The sequence below is a fragment of the Rana temporaria genome, chromosome 2 (assembly GCF_905171775.1).
Source record: "Rana temporaria chromosome 2, aRanTem1.1, whole genome shotgun sequence".
Taxonomy (NCBI): domain Eukaryota; kingdom Metazoa; phylum Chordata; class Amphibia; order Anura; family Ranidae; genus Rana; species Rana temporaria.
Window position 1 is genome coordinate 503,108,912 of NC_053490.1, and position 17,586 is coordinate 503,126,497.

Genomic DNA, 17,586 nt, shown 5'->3' on the forward strand with positions numbered 1-17,586 from the left:
CCCCGCGGCGATCAAGTCCGTGGTCCGACTCACGGGGAAGGCGCGCCGCTGGTGGCACGCTCACGACAGGCATTTAAAGGGCCACGTACAGGTATGTGATAATGCTTGTCCGTGCCATTCTGCCGACAATATACATTATATATATACACACACACATATATATATATATATATATATATATATATATATATATATATATATATATATATATATATATATATATATATATATATATATATACATATACATATACATACATATACATATATACATACACACACACAGCATGTGGTCCTTAAGCGGTTAAAGTTGTTGTAAAGCCTAAACATTTTTTACCTGAATGCATTTCTTGTCTAGGCATTAGTATCCCCCTTTGAAGTGGAGGTTCACCCTATAAAAAATGTCTAACAGTACATCCAGCACCGTGCTGCATATAAAATGTCACTGACCTTTATTTTTTTTTTCCCCCGTAGATATCGTTTACCCGTGGAATTCACCGCGGCTTCCGGGTAGGGAATCCCGCGGGAGTGGGCGTTCCTATTGACATGCCAATCAATTGGCATGCTAAACGACGGCGCACACAGCGCGTCACGACTTCCCGAAGGAAGCTCGGGTCGGCTCTATTCGGCGCCGAATAGAGCCGAGCTTCTTTCGGGAAGTCGTGACGCGATGTGTGCGCCGTCGTTTAGCATGCCAATAGGAACGCCCACTCCCGCGGGATTCCCTACCTGGAAGCCGCGGTGAATTCCACGGGTAAACGATATCTACGGGAAAAAATAAATAAAGGTCAGTGACATTTTATATGCAGCACGGTGCTGGATGTACTGTTAGAAATTTTTTATAGGGTGAACCTCCACTTTAAGTAACAAATATCCCCCCACACAGTCTTGGTACAAAACAGAGCATTTTGACAAAAGACTTCTGCAGCTCAGGCCCGACGGCTTCACAAGGAAACCCCAGGTAGATTGGCAAAGCATGAAAGCCAAATTCCAAGAGAACTGGAACACAGATGGGTATTCACTGCCAACTAACAGACTGTCACAGAACACATGGTATACAGAATGACATGGGAAACCCCAAATTCATCACCTAACAGGAGAGACTCCCAGGATTTAACACATCTGCCCAGAATTGACCAGTAGCCATTGATAGTAGAAAACCACCTAAATCTCCCTACATAAGTTTTTCATGTATATCTGCTGTCTTCAACTTTATATATTCTATAGAAAGTTCAGATTGTGTTGGGAGATTTTCTCTTCCTGGTGGCTATGAAGAATATAGAGTGCCTCTGGGGGAGAAAAAAGCCTCACAACAAACTACATTTGCTTGGTCATTTTAGCATCATAAATACAAGACAAGTTAAAAACAGCCTAAGAAATTTATTTAATGTCAGAAAATATACAAGAGTTCTCAGAAGTGGGTTTAAGCTTAGCGTCTGTACATAATTATTGAATTAGTCCTTCTGTACACAATTCACAAAAGTAGTATGGACTTCACACAGCAGACATGAACAGGGCATGAAGCAGGAATACCCTCAGTCATTTGCTTCAAAATTGTAAAGCCGACCATAGACGGGCAGAAGTCCCACTGAGAATAATAGACAGCCAGGCATCTCCCTGTCCTCAAACTCGTCATTAAAGCCCCGGAATCAGCAAAGTTGTTATACCAACTCACATAAGATTTTAAAGGTACAGATAAAGGAAAAAGTCTGGATGTCTAAAATAGCGCTTCACTTGTACCACTATAAAATTAGAACAACTGAGGCACAAGGCATTGTGTGGCTCATGCCCTGTGGGAAATCATTTCATCTTGTCCAAGAACAGAATTGAGTGATCCATAAAAATTAGGAACCAGCTTCGTATTTACAGTGACAACGCATTATGGAGAGGAGAACAAGTGATTCCAAAATGAGGGACATCCAACTCATTTTCGGTTCCATCTTCTTGTACAAAACATCCTTCTGAAAGATGGAATTCTCGCGATTCACTTCAGGCTCTGGAAGGAGCATGTTCATGTAAACAACAGGAGATGCATTTCTTTGGATTGTGGCTCCGGTTTGGAGAAGGAAATTCACTCATTATCCTGAGCTCTGGGAATGAAGGTGTGTCCGTAATGCCAGGGACGTTGGAGGCGGAGCAAGTTTATAGATAAATGAGACTAGCATAGGGGTGCATTTGGCATCCCATAGACATTGCCTTATTAAGGACAATAAATTACTGCAATTTATTTCTCTCAATGGAAGAGAAACAAACATTCCTCCAGGCCCGCGTTACCCTTGCCCTGAAACTCCAGTACAAATGGTCTCTGAACCATTGTGCAGTAATGCATGCAATGGTTGTGCATATAAACCTAGGTACACATACAATCCTCAGTCACTTGTTTGTCTTTTAGAAATATTGACCTTTGTGTTAAAACCAAACTGCTTTATACAGCAATTAGAAACTTTAGGTACAGGATATATACACAAAAGGAATGGGTTCACAGCACATAGCGTCTTCAAGTTTATTTCCCATCTGAAGAGGTCTTGATATCTTTAATGTTGTAATCGTTTGCTACCGACACCGCGTTTTCCAGAGCGCGGATGGCTGCAAGCAGCTTTACTATCTGCCGGATCTGGTCCCTGGGATAGGAAACAAAATAGCCATATGTGAGGTGCAAGACAAAAAATCTTCTATGATAAGATCATCACTTCAGATATTATATTTTTAATATATTCATTAACATACTAGATAAACTGCTCATTAAAGCCGAGTCCCACCCATTTTTTGAAGTTCACCCCCCGTGTTGCAGATCACATTGCCAATAAAGCCTGGTACACACCGGTTGTAGCCTCTGTACCAACGAACCACTATTAGTACAGCGATCTCCCACACTGAGCTGTGTTCTGATAGGGGAACAGACCCACCCCCATGCCAACAGGGCTGTGGAGTCGGTAGATAAATGTTTTGACTCCTAAATGTTCCGACAATCTAAATTTAGTAGGAGTCGGTGCATTGTTTGCCGACTCCAGGTACCCAAAATTTCCTCCGATTCCTCGACTCGGACTCCACAGCCCTGCATGCCAAAGCACTCAAATAAGCACTCTCCGCCATTGGCTGAGAGCGCCGATTGGCTGCTGGTTTTCCAGCATGCTGATCCGTCAGAAGACAGCCAAAACAGCTGGCTTCTGTTGGGACAGGGTACCATACACACAGGCTAAATGATTTTTTTTAACCAGCCGATGTCTCCTGACATTTGGCCCGTGTGTACAGGGCTTAATCATCGGAAATGTTTTTTGTTTTCAAAGCTTATTATCTTTTTTGACCATTAGACAGGTGCACTTCCACTGTACCTCACCACGGCTCCTGGGATATAAGTGCCATCAATCCCAGGAGTCAATGGGCAGCTTGCGCAATATGAGTGCACCGCTCTTTGTATGCAATGCGCATGCGCGAGATCAGGTGGTGCTTGCTTTGTAGCCAGCAGCACCATATTGCAGGAGCTACGAGCGGGGCTTCAGATGCCCACAATAAAGATGGGAGCGCACTTTCTAAAGAGATGACCATAATTTGCAGATCTAACAAAAATACTTAATTCACTACATCTGACAGAATGCATTATATAAGATGTGACCATTGCGGCAGTTGTTTTTTTATATCTTTCTTTTTTTAAAAGAATGGATAAAATCTTGAGCCACCTTAACCTGGGTATTTATGTGACTTTGTCGGATTTTATTCATCTCCCTTTGTGTAACAAATCCCCGCTTACTATCAGAAGCTATGGCCGAGAGTTTGTTCCTCAAGATACGGATGTCCACTTCATTAATAACACCCATTCCTCCAAATATAAAGTGCTGAATACATCTCTCCTCTCTGTTAGGCCCCTTTCACACTGGGGCGGGAGGCGCGGTATAGCGCCGCTAAAAATAGCGGCGCTATACCGTCGGAATTGCCGCGGGATTCGGCCGCTAGCGGTGCGGTATTAACCCCTGCTAGCGGCCGATAAAGGGTTAATACCGCCCGCAATGCGCCTCTGTAGAGGCGCATTGCGGGCGGTATTGGCACGGTTTCCCATTGTTTTAAATGGGAAGGAGCGGTATACATATCACTCCAAAGACAGGAGATTTTTTTTCTCTCCTGCCAGCGCATCGCCTCAGTGTGAAAGCCCTCTGGCTTTCACATTGAGGTTGCTGGGCAGGAGTTTTTCAGGCGGTATAGCAGCGCTATTTTTAGCGCTGTACCACCTGAAAAACTCCTCAGTGTGAAAGGGGTCTCACTCTGCAGAAATAGCGTCCTAAATGAACATCTTCTGAGAGTAAGCCACTGGTATGAGAGATGTTAAAATGCCACATGGTGAAGGCATATTGTACCCCGGTAGCCAGTGTTTAGGAAGAGCTTACATCTATTTGGAATGGTTCCCCTTTCTCGAACGGAGCGCATTTTTGTGAGTAGTCACTGGTATTAGCAATGCCGGGTTCCAACTGCTCAGGTGAAACATCAACTAGGTGCATCTCTCCCCTATGTTAAAGTGGAAGTAAATCTTCCTATCGTTTTCAGCCAAGGAAGCCGCCATCTTGGCCTCTGTTTAATGTTCAACTGCACATGTGATCAGTTATGACACCAGCCATAGGATGGTTTGAGTTTGGAGAGCACAACCAATGTGACCGTTACATTCCTGACACATGCCAGAAATGTAACTTTTTTGAGACGATTAAAATCTATGGGTTTAACTTCTGCTTTAACAGTTGTTTGGGTGAAAACATCTTAAGTGGTTCTCACCTGGCCTATGAGGGAATGACGCCGGTGCCAGGCCTCTCGTCTATCAAGGGGGACATCATATGACGTCACTCTGGATCGCAGGGGCCACACAGCAGCACGATCTGTCATTGGACACAGCCGATGACTATTCACTGTATCATCCTGCTGCCGGTTCCAATGTGACTGCTGTAACCAAATACCGCAGGTCACATGACAGTTGTACACAATAGATCGCTGTTTAAGCCATCCATTGTGTACAATTGTGTTGCTAGCTGTGATTGGTCACTCACAGCAAATCACAGCCCATCTGAGCCATTTGATCAGCTGTGGCCAATCACAGCTAAATCACAACAAAGCAAATGGAATGATTTGATTACATTCAGTAGAATTGGGGGGGGGGGGGGTGCTGGACCTGCTCACACAGGAACATATTTCGACTGCTTTAGAAAAAAAAAAAAGAAAAAAAAAAATGAAGAGCTCGCTTACATTTGTGGCAGCCCTTACCGCGTCTCAGAAAAGCAATCTGATAAGTACGTTGATTTTTTTTTTTTAAAATAAGCCAAAAAAGTGCTGACTGAAAAGCAACTGGTATCTATCAAGCTTTTATAGTTCTAGATATTTACATATATGCAGGATAAATAGAGCAACGCAATTACCTGGCATTTCTTTTCTCTACATCTGAGCAGCCCACATTCTGCCTGTAAATGATGCCGGAGAGATGTGTAAGATAGCGGGCAAAGTTTTCCAGCTGTGGAATTGTTTTGCCACCTTTGAGGTTTGAAAACCACTGCTTAGGAAAACAAGCAATAACCTGCAAAAAAGAAGAGAAAAAAAATAACTTAAGTGGCTTGTGCAGAACAGAATAAAAGCTGCAAGAGCTGAAGACAGAAAGTATCAATATGGGGGAGTTTCCTGTATCATCTTTCCTAGAAATGTAGGACACATCCCAATGGGTTTATAGAAGAGCTGAATGTGGCTTCCCCTGCTTATTATGTAATTTGACCTCAGCTCAAGGGAATAGGACAATTCTTCCTGCATTACTTTCATATGTTAGTTAACAGAAACTCAATGGGTTCCATTAACCCCTTCCATACAGGGCATTTTCACCCCCTTCCTGCCCAGACCAATTTTTAGTTTTCAGCGCTGTTGCACTTTGAATGACAATTGCGCGGTCATGCAACACTGTACCCAAACTAAATCTTTATGTCCCCCCCCACAAATAGAGCTTTCGTTTGGTAGTATTTGATCATCTCTGCGTTTTTTATTTTTTGCGCTATAAACAAAAGAGCGACAATTTAAAAAAATAAATACAATTTTTACTTTTTTATTTAATAAATATCACTATTTATTTAAAAAAATAAATAAAAACATTTCCCTCAGTTTAGGCCGATGCGTATTCTACATATTTTTGGTAAAAAAAAAAAAAAAAACGCAATAATCGTATATTGATTGGTTTGCGCAAAAGTTATAGCGTCTACAGAATAGAGGATAGATTTTTGGCATTTTTATTTTATTAATTTTTTTACTAGTAATGGCGGCGATCTGTGATTTTTTTTATTGTGACCGTGACATTGCGTTGAACACATGGGACACTTTTGACACGTTGTTGGGACCATTTACATTTATACAGTGATTAGTGCTATAAATATGCACTGATTACTGTGTAAATGTGACTGGCAGGGAAGGGGTTAACCACTAGGGGGCACTGAAGGGGTTAAAATGTTCCCTATAGTGTGTTCTAACTGTAGGGGGGAGGGGACTCACAAGGGGAGGAGACCGATGTGTGTTCCTCTGTACTGGGAACACACATTGGTCTCCTCACCTCTGACAGGAGGTGGATCTGTGTGTTACACACACAGATCCACACTCATGCCGTGTTCACCGGCAATCGCGGCCGCCGGTCACGAGCGGTGCCGCGCGCCCTAGTACGCCGGGAATACAGGACGTCATATGACGTCCACCCGGATCGAGGAAGGGTTCCTGCCGACGTCATTTGACAATGCGGCGGTAGGGAAGTGGTTAATCAGCATCTGAAAACACAGCTCTTGGAGCCCTTAGTAAGCATACGTTGCTCTTATACATAACAGTATATTCCAAGTGGCTGTCATGCATATTGATTTTCACACCCTCTTCCAGAATTACTATATATCTTTCAAAGCATACTTTGATACATACACAGTTGAAAAATACAAAAGAACTATTCATTCAGCAACTTTAGTAATATATTTAGCAAATTGCAATGCTTTACAGGCTCAAAAAAAATAAAAAATAAATTACTAACGGCAACATTTTTAAATTTTACCTGTGCATAAATTTTCTTCAAAAAACGTGATTCTTTAAAATGTGTGATAACCACCACATAACTGGTATTTTGAGACCACACAGATCCCCTTAAAAGGGGTTGTAAATCCTCATGTTTTTTCACCTTAATGCATTCTATATATTAAGGTGAAAAACCTACTGTAGCGCTAAAGCTCCCCCCCCCCCCCCAGTGCCCCCGGTTTACTTGCCCAAACTTGGTTTTATTCTCCCCCTGGGACAAGCACAACAGCTCTAGCTGGTGTCTCAAAGCCCGATTGGATAGATTGATAGCAGCGCAGCCATTTTTGTTTCGATGTACCTGGAATGTACTTATTCAATATACATTTAAAAATCCAATTAGGCTTGAAAGTGTATTGTTGACCCCAACAATGGACTTATTTTACTTGCATGTTAAATCTTTCTCTAGATTTACCTCAAACTAAGTAGTGCCACGGCTGGGCACTGAAAGAGGACGTACAGGTACGTGCCTGTGCCCAGCCGTGCCATTCTGCAAATGTATATCTGCAGGAGGCGGTCCTTAAGTGGTTAAAGGGATACTAAAGGATATATTTTTTTTTTTTAAATAAACATATCATGCCTACCTCTACTGTGCAGCTCGTTTTGCACAGTGGCCCAGAACATCCTCTTCTGGAGTCCCTCGTTGGCTCTCGCGACTCCTCCCTAATTTAGATAACCCCCTCTGGGAAGCTCTCTCCCAAGAGGGCTACATTGCGGGCGCGCTCCTGAGTCACACCCAGGGCCCATGTCGTTAGATTTGATTGACAGCAGAGGGAGCCAATGGCGGCACTGCTATCGATCAATCCAATCAACGCCAAAACTCCTTGGAGAAGAGGACACCGGGGACGCGCCGAGCAACTGAACTGGCTCAGGTAAGTAAAACAGGAGGGCTGGGGGGGGGCGGTGATTGCCTTTACAAACCCCTTAAGGACCGCCTAACGCCGATATATGCATGCGACCCGGTCCGAAGCTCCGTGACCGCGGGACCCAATCGCCGCCGGTGTCCCGCGATCGGTCACAGGAGCTGAAGAACGGACAGAGGTGAGTGTAAACACACCTTCCCCATTCTTCACTGTGGCAATGTCAGTGATTGTCTGTTCCCCGATATAGGGAACGACGATCACTGACGTAACACGTCCAGCCACGCCCCCCTACAGTTAGAAACACACATGATGTCACACTTAACCCCTACAGCGCCCCCTAGTGGTTAACTCCTAAACGGCTATTGTCATTTTCACGATAATCAGTGCATTTTTATAGCACTTTTCGCTGTGAAAATGACAATGGTCCCAAAAATGTGTCAAATTGTCCGATGTGTCCGCCATAATGCCGCAGTCACAAAAAAAAAAAAACGCTGATCGCCATTAGTAGTAAAAAAAATTTTTTTTTAATAAAAAGGCCATAAAACTATACCCCATTTTGTAAACGCTATAAACTTAGCGCAAACCAATCGATAAACGCTTATTGCGATTTTTTTTTAACCAAAAATAGGTAGAATACGTATCGGCCTAAACTGAGAAAAAAAAAATAGTTTTATATCTTTTTGGGGGATATTTATTAAAGCAAAAAATATTGCATTTTTTTCAAAATTGTCGCTCTATTTTTGTTTATAGCGCAAAAAATAAAAACCGCAGAGGTGATCAAATACCACCAAATGAAAGCTCTATTTGTGGGGAAAAAAAACACGCCAATTTTGTTTGGTAAACACGTCGCACGACCGCGCAATTGTCAGTTAAAGCGATGCAGTGGCGAATCGAAAAAACTGGCCAGGTCCTTTACCTGCGAAAATAGTCCGGGTCTTAAGTGGTTAAAGTAATGCAGTGTCAGAATTGCAAAAAATGGCCTGGTCAGGAAGGGGGTTAAATCTTCCAGAGCTGAAGGGGTTAAAGAGGCACCATGATTTATAGTACTTACACTCTGGGCTTTCTTGATGCTGTCTTCTCCACTCTCGGTATTCTGGAATGCCATCAATATGTACCTGTTCAGCAGGCCGTCTATTGCCAGCTCCTGTAAACACTTGTTGGAAAGAACGCCGTACCACTTCAGGAAGTTACCAAGTAGCTGAAACAGTGATGAAAAATCATCAGCACAATAAAGACCAATATAAATGATTTATATATATATATATATATATATATATATATATATATATATATATATATATATATATATATATATATATTAGAGCTGCACAATTAATCGTCAAGAATCGTTATCGCAATCTTTTTCCCCTTGCGATTCTTGGCACAGGGTTTCACAATCTTTGACATGAAAATAATTTTCTCTCTGCACTTTGGTATGCAAAGAATTTCCTCTCTGCTCTCAGCCAAAAGTCAAAGTCTGGGCAATCTGCCAAGTTTTGAAAACATTCTTTCACAAAGGAATAAACTTCTGCATGTAAATTAGGAAACCAAACCTTTTTTTGACAGCTCTTTTCAAGCTAAAATCATTTTTTTTGCTAGAAAATTACTTAGAACCCCCAAACATTAGATCATTTTTTAGTAGAGACCCTAGAGAATAAAATGGCGGTTGTTGCAATATTTTATGTTGTACTGTATCTGCACAGCAGTCGTTTTAAATGCATTTTTTTTGGAAAAAATTACTTTAATGAAAAAATAAAAAATAAAAATAAAAAAAGCCAGTAAAGTTAGCCCCCCCCCCCCTTATTTTTCTTTTGTATAAATGTAAAAGATTTTACGCCGTGAGAGAATCGTGATCTTCATTCTAAGCAAAAAAATCGTGATTCTCATTTTAACCAGAATCGTGTGGCTCTAATATTATATATATATATATATATATATATACATACACACACACACACACACACACTGCATAGTGTGTTTGGAGAATTATTTTAAATGCACAGAAATAATTTGATGTCATTACCTTCACAGATGACCAGAACTGGCGCTGAAAGAACACACATGGCCCCGAATTCTTATTCTCTATAACACTAAGAACAGAAGATTTGACAATGAGGAAAACACTACTCACTGTTGAATCAAATACATTTATACACCACAAAAGGTTAAATGCAGAGAATGAGCATGAAGCAGAAAAGGGATGTAATATTTTTAACTATGGAAAACACACAAAAAAACTTTACATAGCATTTAAAAACAAAGATTCATACATTTTAAGCCAGAGCAGCTGGGTAAGGATAAGCTCTTACTTTTTAGGATACAACGGCATAAAGACATCATCGTCCAACGTTCTTCTCATTCTTACTAACAAACCTTTTAGTAGAGCCTGGAAAGGAACAAAAGGATATATCATATACAAATATTTTTTTTTTCTCAGCATCAGCCTGTAACACTCTGAAAAGCCGTTACAAATGTTTTTCAGTTTACATAAATATTTTCTGCATGCTTTTGTGCATATCTGCAAACAGGCCGGCCATTAACCCCCTTCTGTTTACACTTCCCATCCATACAAGGGCTGGCTGTGTATTATAAAGGGTGCACAATCCTATTGCATAAGCAGTAGACAAGCCGCCATTGCTAAACTCATTGGCAGTTGGGACTGTAGATGGAAAAAAGCAAATCATGTTCCATGGTCCAAAAAAAAAAAAAAAAAAATAATAACAGAAAAAAAAGGGTCAAATGTAGATCAGAACATTTTAGCTGGATAATTTAACTAACCAGTTAAATTTCAAGCGGCTCAATACTCCTGTCCAACGGAGGCCATCATGCCAGTGTTCCGTCGATATGTTCCCACCGTCAATAGTGCCCGGACAGGCACTCCAGCTGAGTTGGCGATCAGTTGGAGTGACGTCACATAGCGCATGCACACACTATAGGGGTCTTTTTTCGATGGGTGACACCATTTCTCTGGCACAATTGAAAGCTATGCAAACAGCAGAGGGACACCGTATTTGTCATATTGTGCCTCTCGCCACGGGTTTACAGTGAGGCACAATCTGACATCTACGGTGTTCCTCCGCTCTTTGCGTAACTTTCAATTGTGCCCATGAAATGACATTGCCCGTCATAAAAAAAAACAACGCTGCGAGTATGCGCTATGGTGACATCACTCCAGCTGATCATCAACTCAGCTGGAGAGAGCCCTTCTGTTCGCACTTTGACGGAGGGCACAAAATCGATAGAACACCGGCTAAGGTCACAGGGGGACAGCGAGCAGGCAGGTAGGGGCATTTAATTGCAGAAGATATAGTGCATTTCTCTTCTGCAATAAAAGCCTGGGATTTTCAACCTTTAGACTACACAGGGGTGTACAATATTATGCATGAAGATCCATAATTTGTAGGGATCTGAACGCAGCATTATTGTATTTCTATTGGCCAATGTATACAGCTATGCAAAGCACTGCAATCTGGAGCTGTGTGAAAACAGACAAAATTAGCATCCACGGTACTGCATATGGACATTAATTATTGCTGTACTCAAGTACACATTTCTGCTAATGTGCCATCATTTCCCCGCAGTACATTTACTGTGTGTGGGCGGCATGGACAAGCTGGAAGACGTACTTCCACATCATCCAGCCTGTTCCAGAGTAAGGGCGCATGTGCTCACGCCTCCTGCTAACCCATGCTGTTGCTGCCTACAGTGGGATTTGTCAGCAGCTGCCAGCCAATGATTTATGGCCGACACCTGCTGATCGCCTGTAGCCAATCTCAGCACAGAGTCCTGTGTTTACAAACACACAGGACTATGTACACAGATCAACGATCTGGCTCTTTCTTCCCTGTGCAAAGCAGACACATTACACACATCACCTGTTGATTTGTCCTTGATGTTAAAGGGGTGTTCCAGTCATTTATTAAAAGTCAACAGCTACAAAAAGTGTAGCTGCTGGCTTTTAACCACTTGCCCACCGCCTCATGTCAAAAAGACGTCCTGTGTTTAAAGATGTATATCTCGGTAACGGCAGCAGCTGCTGCCACAACCGAGGTATGCATCTTTAGTGCCGACGGTCCTGTAAACGATAACGGCGGTCTCCGCGAGATCGCCGTTATTGGTGGCGGGAGAGGGGCCCCCCCCCTCCCGCCGCTCTCCCGTGCCTTCCGCCGCTTACCGTAGCCGTCGGTAGCGGCGGAGGCGATCGGGTCCGTTCGGCAAGTGACTGGGGACGAGACTGAAGGAAAAATCTCCTTCGCCCGTCCCCATAGTTCTGCTGGGCGGAAGTGACGTCAAAACGTCAGTCCCGCCCAGCGTCTTAAAGCAACATTTTTTTTTTCTGTCATTTAAAAAAATGACAGTTTAATTTATTTTTTATTTTATTGCATTTAAGCCTAAATATGAGATCTGAGGTCTTTTTGACCCCAGATCTCATATTTAAGAGGACCTGTCATGCTTTTTTCTATTACAAGTGTAAAAAATTATAAAAATAAATAAAAATAAATAAGAAAACAAAAAAAAAAAAAAAATTTAAAAAACGCCCCGTCCCGACGAGCTCGCGCGCAAAAGCGAACGCATACGCGAGTAGCGCCCGCATATGAAAACGGTGTTCAAACCACACAAGTGAGGTATTGCCGCGATCGTTAGAGCGAGAGCAATAATTCTAGCCCTAGACCTACTCTGTAGCTCAAAAAATGCAACCTGTAGAATTTTTTAAACGTCGCCTATCGAGATTTTTAAGGGTAAAAGTTTGACGCCATGCCACGAGCGGGCGCAATTTTTAAGCGTGACATGTTGGGTATCATTTTACTCGGCGTAACATTATCTTTCACAATATATAAAAACATTGGGCAAAAATTGTCTTATTTTTTAATTCAAAAAAGTGATTTTTTTCCCCAAAAAAGTGCGCTTGTAAGACCGCTGCGCAAATACGGTGTGACAAAAAGTATTGCAATGACTGCCATTTTATTCCCTAGGATGTCTGCTAAAAAAAAAAATATATAATGTTTGGGGGTTCTGATTAATTTTCTAGCAAAACAATTGTGATTTTCACATGAAGGAGAGAAGTGCCAGAATAGGCCCGGTGGTCAAGTGGTTAATAAACATACACTCACCTGCTCCACGTTCCAGCGACGCGCCGGCCGGGGCTCCACTCCTCTGCCCCCCTCTCCATTCTAAGTGTGGGCACCCAGCCGTGACAGCTTTCGGCTTCACGGCCGGGCACCCACTGCGCATGCGCGAGCAGCGCTGCGCCACCCGATTGGACAGGCGATTGCCTGGGACCTGTCACGTGTCCCAGGCGATCGCCTACAGGGAGGGGCTGCCAAAAGGCGATATGACTATTCGCCTTAGCAGCCCCTCGGCCGAAGGAGGAAGTGGGACAGGAAGTCCCACTCCTCCTGAAGCCCCCACTCCCCCCCCCAAAAAAATTACATGCCAAATGTGGCATGTAAGGGGGCGAGGAGTGGGTTAAGCGGAAGTTCCACTTTTGGGTGGAACTCCGCTTTAAGCCCTTCCCAGCCAGTGTCATTAGTATAGCCAGTATACAGTATTATATCTGATCACCGCAATTACCAGTACTGCGTCAAAGATATCTTTCACACAAACCAATATACACTCTTTACCAAAGACGTGTTGCAGAATACATTTTGGCCTAAATGTATAATAAAAAATGGAAAGTGGAAATTATTTTTTTATTGGATAGTATTTAACTGAAAGTAAAAAATTTGTTTTTTCAAATTTTTGTGCCTTTTTTCGTTAACATAATAAAAAAAAAAAAAAAAACTGTGGTGATCAAATAGCACTAAAAGAAAGCTCTATTTCTGTGAAAAAAAAAAAAAAAAGTATATTAATTACATTTGGGTACAGTGTTGCAATCCCGCGCGCAAGAGTGCTGAACAGCAAAAAAAATGGTCATGATGGGGGTAAAACCTTCCGAAGATCAAGTGGTTAAATGTGTACATAGCTAATGTACTCTATTGGCAGCTACTCTATTGGGACAACTTGTAAGTATCAACAATGTGCAATCGGAGATCACTGTATCGGTCATTATGCACTACCCTGAGTGGCTCCCTGGGCCCTAGAAAGCAAGATTGCTAGGTGGTAGGAGCCGCTTGCATCCTAGTACCCAAGGACAATAGGTGCCAGGAGCCACCTGTGTCCTATAAACCAATAGTGTACATTCACATGGTATGCATGTAAAAATTAGAAAAAGCGTTGAACATGCATTGTATGAACAAGATTGTACATAGGATCTTACTGCCTGAAGATCCTACGTGACATCATACGCTCCCTGTCCATAGGACCCAATTCTGCAAAGCCGGTATGGAGCAAATTAAAGGGGTTGTAAAGGTAAAAATAAATAAAAAAGAAATCCGAAATAGCTTCCTTTACACCTTAGTGCAGTCCTCCTTCACTTACCTCATCCTTCCATTTTGCTTTTAAATGTCCACATTTCTTCTGAGAAATCATCACTTCCTGTTCTTCTTCTGTAACTCCACAAAGTAATGCAAGGCATTCTCCCCTGGTGTGGAATGTCGTGCTCTCCCCCTCCCTTGGACTACAGGAGAGTCAGGACTCCCACTAACACACAGCTCCTTTCTCTATCTGCAAAGTAGAGAGTGTCCGGACTCTCCTGTATTCCAGGGGAGGGGGCGAGCATGACACTCCACACCAGGGAGAAAGCCTTGCATTACTGCGTGGAGTTACAGGCAGAAGAACAGGAAGTGAGGATTTCTCAGAAGAAATAAGGACATTTAAAGCAAAATGGAAGGATGAGGTAAGTGAAGGAGGACTGCACTAAGGTAAAGGAAGCTCTATGAAAAAGGACTTTACGGAAGGGGACATATTTCACAATGCCATGAACTGCACATGGATGGACAGAAATACAAATTCTTTGGCATGTAAAACAATATATGCATTTCATATAGTGTCTTTTCTCATTTGCCTGGATATTTTTTTTCCACTTTTGTAAAACAATCTTCTACTATATACTTTTCTTTTACTTAATTTCAACATTTCTACTTCAATTTTTTTTTCTATTTCTAAAAACCTCCTGGTAAACCTAGGCAAAATGAATCAAAATGAAAAAAAAAAACTATCATAAACAAACAGCTATGCACAGACTCTAAATCATAGTATTTTCATGGTGCAGGCACAGAGAGACTCGAGCATACCATTTGTTGTTTTATTATATCTATTTCACGGGTATCAGAAGCCTAATAAAAAATAATGAAGGTCTGGGTGAACTACATCCTACATAACATAGGCTATGTTTTTGTTATGCTTATATTCCCTATAGTAAGCTGGGCAAAATTATAATGTTCTAGGGCTAGAGAGATTTATACCTCTGTGCTTTTATTGCCAGAATTTACAACCGTGGGATATCCATGTATTAACTTTTGCATCACGGCAGCCAGTCTATTCGTCTGTGTAGCTGAGAAGGGGTCCCACACGCTCTCAGCAATACCTGGGGGACAAATGACAAGAAAGACACAAAATTAACAATGCTGAATAACGTCATCAGACATCACTGTTAAATTCATGAATGGAAAGAAGTTTCCAACTAATAAAAATATGTAAAACAACCATACAATGCTCTGCTGTCTTACAGGCTTAGTGCAAATCACAGCAACACATAAAACAAACATACCTGTAAGCTTGGGGAGAACTACTTTTTCCACCAAGGATGGCAATAGAGCAAGGTCTGCATCCTCCTTGTCTGCGTCTTTCACGTCACAGCCATAGAAGAGTAAACACTCAAACCACATCATGCTTTCAAAGTCACAACAATTGGGCTAAAAGAAAGAGAAAAGGTGCATGTTAAGGATATCCTGTCACCAACTTAAAAGATTACAGGAAAAAAAAAAAAAAAAAAACACAACAACTTGCAACATTTTCCTTCCCCATTAAGATTTTATTCATTTGCAATGGCCCAGCTCCTCCTCCTGCACAACTTTGTATGCAGCTGTTAGGGAGGAGCAAAGAATAATAATATTATAGAACATAACTAGAAGGACAGTGCCGAATCTGCTTGGGCTTCTGATATCACATCCAAGATGGTAGCACCCAGTGGCAGTCTCAGGGCTGCTCAATGTCTACAAGACACGCTTTTACAGATAGATAACATGTCTAAAATAGGTTTTGATGAAATAGATAGTCTGGTCACACAGTCTCTTTAAATAACTGAAGAATGTTGGAGATTTTGTTACAAAAGAAATCCAGGCTAACAGTTAAAGTGATTGTAATAATAATAATAAAAAAAAGAAGTGTAATGGTTTTGCACAGAGCAGCCCTGATCCTCCTCTCCTGGGTTGCCCAGCCGGTGCTCCTGGATCCGCCCCTTTCATCAGGTGCCCACACGGAAAGGCGCTTTCTATGCGGCAGCCCCCGCGGGCACGCTCCCGAGTCTCGCTGCTGCGTTCCACTGACACAGAGAGCAGGACCCAATGGCTCTCGCTGCTATCAAGCTGTCCAATGAGCACAGACAGCAGCTGCTTGAAGATGGGGCTCTGGGGGGGAAGCTGCAGCCAAGAAGGTTTTTCACCTTAAAGCAGAGTTCCACTTTAAGTGGCGGTGACCCCCTGACATGCCACATCTTATTAGACATATCCAGCTACACTTCCTCCCGGGGCTCCGCGGCGCCAGAAGAAGTTCATCTCTTTCCCCCTCCCTCCCTGTAATCTTCATGGACACGTCACAGAAGATTGCTTAGCCAATCACAGCGTGGTCGTGCATGCGCAGTGCGTGCCTGGCTATGAAGCCACAACTGGGTGCCCACAGTAGTGATGCCGGCGCTGAGTGTCTGATTATTAAAAGTCAGCAGCTACACTTTTTGTAGCTGCTGACTTAATTCCTTTTTTTATTCCGTCAGAACTCTGCTTTAACATTGAGACTTTACAATCACTTTAAATACAAAGGTTAAAATGCATACGTGTTTACCATTTTACCTGCCAAAGGATTTGTAATTCTGACCAGTCATTCTTGTGTTAAGCATGCCCTCTAATTACTCCTACTTTAGGCTCGGTTCACACCCATTTTTTTTGTGCTTCTTGCAGAAACGCACTTCAGTCCATTTAACATGGTTTCCTATGGGACACGTCTATGCTTTTTTTCAGCCGCTGTGTTTTTGGAAAGGGTCAGGGAATTTTTTTTAAAAACGCAAAACAGTGCTTTTTTTGGTTCAATATACCTCAATAGAGAAGCTGCAGAAAAGCACGTAGTACCTTTTTGCCCAATCTGCGTTTATTTATTTTTTTATCTGCCCAACAAATTGGCCAAAAAAAAAGTGTGTGAAAAAACACATCAAAAACACACTTGCAAAAATGCAAAATGCACCACAGAAGCGGATCAATAGCAAACTGCGTAGGTGTGAACCAAACCGCTCTGTCAACCTTAAAGCGGAGGTTCACCCGCACATGACACTACTTCCCCCCTAGATGGATGCTCGTTTTGTCTAGGGGAATCGGCTAGTTTTAAAATATGAGCTGTACTTACCGTTTACGAGATGCATCTTCTCCGCCGCTTCCGGGTATGGGCTGCGGGACTGGGCGTTCCTATTTTGATTGACAGTCTTCCGAGAGGCTTCCGACGGTCGCATCCATCGCGTCACGATTTTCCGAAAGAAGCCGAACGTCGGTGCGCAGGCGCAGTATAGAGCCGCACCGACGTTC

At 42.4% G+C, this 17,586-nt stretch overlaps 1 protein-coding gene across 1 annotated transcript in view; it reads right to left on the minus strand.

Moving 5' to 3' along the window:
- Window positions 1-1,359: 1,359 nt before the first annotated feature.
- Window positions 1,360-17,586, minus strand: part of PAXBP1 (PAX3 and PAX7 binding protein 1) — a 65,913-nt gene continuing 49,686 nt past the window's right edge. Inside the window, exons 12-18 of the mRNA XM_040338886.1 lie at window positions 15,567-15,711; window positions 15,262-15,383; window positions 10,228-10,304; window positions 9,942-10,008; window positions 8,970-9,116; window positions 5,393-5,547; window positions 1,360-2,620 (exon numbers count right to left, since the gene is read on the minus strand). Of these exons, the coding sequence (XP_040194820.1) occupies window positions 2,503-2,620; window positions 5,393-5,547; window positions 8,970-9,116; window positions 9,942-10,008; window positions 10,228-10,304; window positions 15,262-15,383; window positions 15,567-15,711 (831 nt within the window). The 3' untranslated portion in view covers window positions 1,360-2,502. The remainder of the gene's footprint in view (window positions 2,621-5,392; window positions 5,548-8,969; window positions 9,117-9,941; window positions 10,009-10,227; window positions 10,305-15,261; window positions 15,384-15,566; window positions 15,712-17,586) is intronic.